This window comes from Triticum dicoccoides, chromosome 7B (genome assembly GCF_002162155.2).
Source record: "Triticum dicoccoides isolate Atlit2015 ecotype Zavitan chromosome 7B, WEW_v2.0, whole genome shotgun sequence".
Lineage (NCBI taxonomy): Eukaryota > Viridiplantae > Streptophyta > Magnoliopsida > Poales > Poaceae > Triticum > Triticum dicoccoides.
The window spans coordinates 733,207,267-733,213,156 of record NC_041393.1 but is presented as its reverse complement, the minus strand read 5'-3'; the positions used below and the strand labels follow the sequence as shown (position 1 = coordinate 733,213,156).

The 5,890-nt window shown below is 49.1% G+C and overlaps 1 protein-coding gene across 1 annotated transcript; it reads right to left on the bottom strand.

Moving 5' to 3' along the window:
* Positions 1–1,276: 1,276 nt before the first annotated feature.
* Positions 1,277–5,261, bottom strand: LOC119339910 (putrescine hydroxycinnamoyltransferase 1-like). Its single transcript, XM_037611808.1, has 2 exons — positions 4,694–5,261; positions 1,277–2,580 (listed from the first exon to the last, which is right to left on the bottom strand). The coding sequence occupies exons 1-2, from the start codon at positions 5,120–5,122 to the stop codon at positions 1,711–1,713; spliced, it is 1,299 nt and encodes a 432-aa protein (XP_037467705.1). The 5' UTR covers positions 5,123–5,261; the 3' UTR covers positions 1,277–1,710.
* Positions 5,262–5,890: the final 629 nt, after the last annotated feature.

Here is a 5,890-nt window from a genome sequence, read left to right as displayed (position 1 = left end):
TCAATTATTAATTGTTTTCTCAAATTCACAAATTTTTTAAAATAAATGGATTTTTGAATAGTGAACTTATTTCTCAAATTTGTAAAACATCTCAAAATTCGTTATTATTTTTCTCAAGTCTCCTTTTGAAAGTCATGAACTTTTTCTCGAGTCCGTGAACTTTTTCTCAAATCCACGGACATTTCTCAAAAGTCATGAATTTTTTCTCAAAATTCGGGAATTGTTTATCAAATTAATGAACTTTGTTTCCGAAATTTAAAAACATTTCTCAAGTTCATGAACTTTTTTCAATTTTCTAACATCATATGAAAGTTTTCAAATTGGCAATATTTTTTTTAATTTGTGAAATTTTGCAAATTCATTTTTTAATTCACAAACAAATTTTAATCCGTGATCATTTTTTTTGCTTAACTAGAATTTCAAAATTAATGGGAAACTGATCTATTTTTTATTTTGCTTTGTGAGGGTCCGATTGTTTTTTGCTGAGACAGCAAAACAGCTGCACGAAAGACTAACGAGAAAAAGAACACTGCAAACTGCGAGCATGCGGGCGGACGAGCGATGAAGGGAGCCTACTGGGCTGCAGCCCATGTGGCGCGCGCCTGTGCGCCATCTAGCACAACATTGCGTTAAGCGCTGTATAGGAGGTCTCATGGGTCCATTCTTAGCATGTGTTATCCTGCAATTCTCACAAACACATTAGTCTCTAAACCAAGTTTGTCGTCAATACTCCAAAACCAATTAGGGGTGGCACTAGATGCACTTACACTGTCTCCTCCTCGTACTCCGGCACCTCCTCCTCCCATGGCACCTCCTCCTACTCTCTGACTACTATTTTTTGTGGGACCCACTGGTCATAGAGACACATACTTGTGTGAGCCAACCTATCCCGCCGCTGCAAGCGGACCCCACGCCCCACTGGGTTGCCACATGTACACGCGAGCGGAAATACAATGACACAATAATCATTTTTAACATCTATAAACGCAGATGCACCATAATGCACACTCATGCCAACCTTATATTTCCAAACAGGCACAAAGCCTGGAGAAGTTGCGGTTACATAGCTTGTGAAGTGCACCAGGGTGCAAGGCCACAAGAGGCCTAAAACAAAAGAGAGAAAAGGAGAAAGAAAGGAAAGGAAAGAGAGGAGAACCTATATATGGTCTGGTCTAGCCTTCCATCATATTAGCCCAATTATGCAGTTCATCCTTTTCTCTCTGCTTTGTAGTTCTGTTGGACCAAAAACGTATCAAGTCAGCGGCATGGAACGTAATGTATGACTCCGTTCTTGGTATATTACAACTGCAAGCACCAAATTGAACATCCGTGACAAATATCAGCACCAGTGGTGCATTTGCGTGAAAAACAAACCATGTCACCAAAATGCTGACGGGGGAGCCCTGATAAACGGCCTGCATGGATAAATTAAGGTGCTCTATCAAGTATCAACATCTGGTGAACCAAACAGGCCCAGGGAGTTTCTGCATCGTCCATGCCCTGATTACATGCACGCAGCCATCCAGGCAAAAAAGGATATGTTTGTACACAACCATTTTATGGTTTATTTTCCCTAAACAGTTGCAAGGCCGACATATGTCACATTGACACGTACTAGGTACCAAATCCAAAACTGAACAACAAACACTAGATAGTCGATCGATTCATACACACTGACAGACACACCCAAAGGAGGTAGAAAGTTGCCTGTCACTCCCCGTAGAAGACGTCCTGGAAGCACTGGAGGTACTCGGGCTCGAGCGCGAACAGCACGGCGATGCCGTCGTCCCTGTCGGCGCCGTGCTGCGTTACGTACGCCGTGCCGCTGCCAAACATCTGTGCCGGCGCCACGAACCGTGGCGCGCCCCACCCGAAGTCGGCGTCGTACATGGGCATCCCCAGCCAGCTCACCACCCAAAGGTCCGACTCCGGCATGAGCTGCCCGCGCGCCGCCTGGCTGCCCTTCTCGGACTCCACCTCCAGGTAGTCGATCACCGACCGCGTGTACGCGTCGTCGACATGGTCCACCGCCTTCCGGATCATGTCGGCCACGTACCCCAGCGGCTGCGACAGGACGTCACCCACCTTGACGGTGACGAGGTCGCGCACGATGGCGTTGCCGAAGAACTGGCGCGGGAGCTGCGGGCGCAGCCGGTGCCGGATGTTGGCCGGCACCCGGAGGCGCGTGTCCGAGCCCGGGGCGAGCCCGCGCGCCACGCACATGCACCGCCAGAGGTGCGCCGTCACGGCGCCGTAGGTGGACACGCCGGGCGCGCACCGGGACTTGAGGTCCGCGAGGAGCTTCGGGGATACGGAGTAGACTCGGGTGACGAAGGGCCGCGGGGCGCCGTTGAGGTACGCCGGCGAGTACACGGGATGGTCGAATTCGGGGTGCGGCGGTGAGCGCGCGAGGAGGAGCGTCCGGTCATGGAACGGCGGCGACAGGCACGCGTCGGAGAGGGCGAGGCCCCGTGCGAGCCCCGTCCATGTCTGGATGAAGTGGAACGCGCCCATGCCGTCCATGGTCACGTGGTGGATGCCCGTGCCCAGCACCACGCCGCCGCACTTGAGGAACGTCACCTGCCATATATGCACAAACAATCCGCACGTTAGTATTTGAAGAAAGGATTTGTCTAGAATTCGGACGACGAAGTCTCAGTCGAATGACGTCAACGTAGTTTGTTGCTACAAGCGCACGTCTTATGCTACAAACGGCAACGAAAAATGGTGCGACTGTATTGCAATCAACGACCACAAATGCTATGACCGTTAATGAAGGATGTTTAGAATTCAGTTTAGAACTTGGAGAAAGGGTCTGTTTAGAATTCAGTCAACTCTGACTTAACGTGGAGTGACGCACGTCAATGTAGTTTTTTGCTACAAGTGGCATGACTGATGTTACAAACGGCGACGAAAAATGTTGCGATGGTATTACAAGTAACGACCACAAATACTACAAGCGGCACGACTGATGCTACAAACAATTTGTATTCGCGTGGGTTTTACTTCATCCTTTCAGTTTAGTCCCCATTGTATTTTGGGTGAAACTCTGGCAGTAAATTTGAGTAGCAAAATGTAAGTGATATGTTACAAAAAAAATATGTTGTTGGATTCATATTCTAAAGAAGTTTCCAATGGGATACTATTTTTGCTACATATAACTTAAATTTTATCTAAAAAAATATGCTCAAGATTTTTCTCCAAACACGGTTAGATGAAGTGGTGGCTGTTTATGAATCCATGCGTTAGATCATGGTTTAGGAAAATCCGGGGAAGGGATGTCAGGGTACTGTAGCTTCCCCTGACTTCTCTCCCAATGTCAAAGGATCTGAATCCCAAATATGAAGTGTGGCTCTATGTATTAGATAAGTGTTGAGAATCATCCATTACGTCCCTAGTTCTTCCTAGGATTAACTCTTTTCTTATCAATCTCGAAGCGTGTCAAACATCTCTAGGTTTTGATTATGATGTATACCTACGGGTTTTCTTCACATATTCTAGTGGGGGCGGCCGCCCTATGTTAGAATCTTCGGCCAAGTAGGCCGGATATGAACGCTTTGCAATTATATCATCTTGTTGCCATGCGGCGGTATATAGTCGAAAAACAAGCAAACAAAGTGTTGAGAATCATCTAGCATGGCTTGAAAGCGATGCCATTACTTAATTGTCCTGTAATGGAATTAATTGTCCTGTAATGGAAGCATCAAGTAGGACCTTGTGTTGCTTACAGATTTTTAAGTAATGGCATCGCTTTCAAGGGCCTACTTGTGCCGACATATGACTCATCCCCAGGATAACAAATTGTCCAGTAATGGAAGCATCAAGTAATGGAAGCATCAGAAGAAAAAGTTAGAGCGAGGAAACTGTGTCCGGCCCACTACCACGGAATGGATATCAACGGCGCCGTCACGATCACATCCACGCAACTTGATTCCCGATCGAGATGCTTGTTATCCTGGCGATGAGTCATACGTCGGCACCCCACGCATGGTGCTAGTCTCAATTCTTTTAGAATGGCTATGTACATGTCAAACTTTGCCAGCCCTCTTTTATCTATTCATTCATGAGAAGCGACATGCGTCATCGCGAGGGTTTACATGAAAATTAGACAGAGACTGAGCGTGACACAATAATTTTGTGGATGGTACGTCCATCTCAATGTTGTTCTTGCCATTCATATTTTATCCATATATTTTTGGTGGTTATTGATGAGGATATGAACCAATCAATGTTCTCTCTGCTTTTCTCCGCCCCTCGCCAATCTCTATGTACTATCTGTAGAAGGGTCGATTATTCCAATGCCATGACATTTCTGAAGGCAACATGTTTCCAACTCCGGCCAAACCGGTCGATCGATCGATCCAAGAGAGGTATAGCTAGAAGATTCCTACCTAGCTAAATGCTACCTCTGTAACTACTCCCTCCGTTCCTAATTATAAATCTTTGTAACGATTCTACTATGAACCTGTATATAGATGCATTTTGGAGTGTAGATTCACTCATTTTGCTCCTTATGTGGTCCACAGTGAAATGTCTTCAAAGACTTATATTTAGGAACGGAGGGAGTAGATATAAGAGACGTTTTTCTAGTTCAAAATACGTGCATGGCAGTAAAGCAGGAGTAGGACGAGACAGGAACGGCAGAAGCAAAGACACATGATGGAATAGTTTGGCGTGAGAAACAAAGATGAACCTGGAACATGGACATGAGGCACGGCGGCTCGCCGGAGGGCGCGAAGGGCACGAACATGCGCCTGATCTCCGGCGAGGGCTCGTAGCTGCTCCCGAAGAGGTCGTCCCCGGCGACGTCTGGCGTCCTGGCGACGACGAAGAGCGCGCCCTCGCCGTTGCAGTCGATCTGCAGCCGGCCGCCGTCGTCCCGGTCTAGCCGCCCGGCCAGCGGGTAGAAGAGCACCAGCGCCCTGGCCAGCGCCGCCCTGAGCCGCTCTGGCGAGAAGAAGTCGGCCGAGTCCGAGTCCGTCGCCGGGGCCGGGTAGTAGTAGACGAGCGGCGTGTGCGTCTTGGGCACGGCGAGGTCGAGGTTGGAGAGCCACAGCGCCCGCCGCGGCGTCTCCTCGCTCGGCGCCACCAGCGTCGACTCCACCACCTCCACCTTCGTCATCTCCCTCCTCTGTCTGCCCCTCTCAACCAAACTGTGTGCAAAGTCTGTTTGTGTAATCTCGTCTGTGTGCGCCCGTTTGCTTGTGGAGGAGAGTGGAGCTGCGAGGCGGCCACGCTATATAGACGCGCGCGCGCGCTCTCGTGTGCCACCCGGCCCGGGTACGTGCATCACCACGCGCCCGGTCGGTAACATACATGCACATCATGGGACGTCGTCGTTATGAATCCACACCACAGCTTCTTGTAGTGGCAGTGAACAGGTGCACGTCGTCGTTATTTGGCAGTGCACTAATTGTAGGCCGGCTGAGCTGGAGGGACCGGCCGGAATATATGTCTACGTGCAAATGGCTCGACCAATCGAAGAGCTGCACGGACCATTGACATAGCATGCCGTTCAAGTCTCGTGTGCATGTGCTGCGTGGCGCAGCTTGGGCCTTTTTTTTCCGATCAAATCAAAGAGCTTTTATTCAACAAAAGAGTTCCTATGGCAATCAGCCAACAGGCTTGATACCAGGAACACTAGTAGAAAAACACCTAATAGTCCCGGTTCGTAAGGACCTTTAGTCCCGGTTCATGAACATGGACTAATGGGTCGTTACTAATACCTCCACCCATTAGTCCCGGTTCAAACACGAACCGGGACCAATGTGCCTCCACGTGGCCCTGTGCGCCGAGCCCAGTCAGGGGGCCTTTGGTCCCGGTTGGTGGTACCAACCAGGACCAAAAGGCATCCACGCGTCAGCCTTCTAGTGGCTGGGGGTTTTGTTTT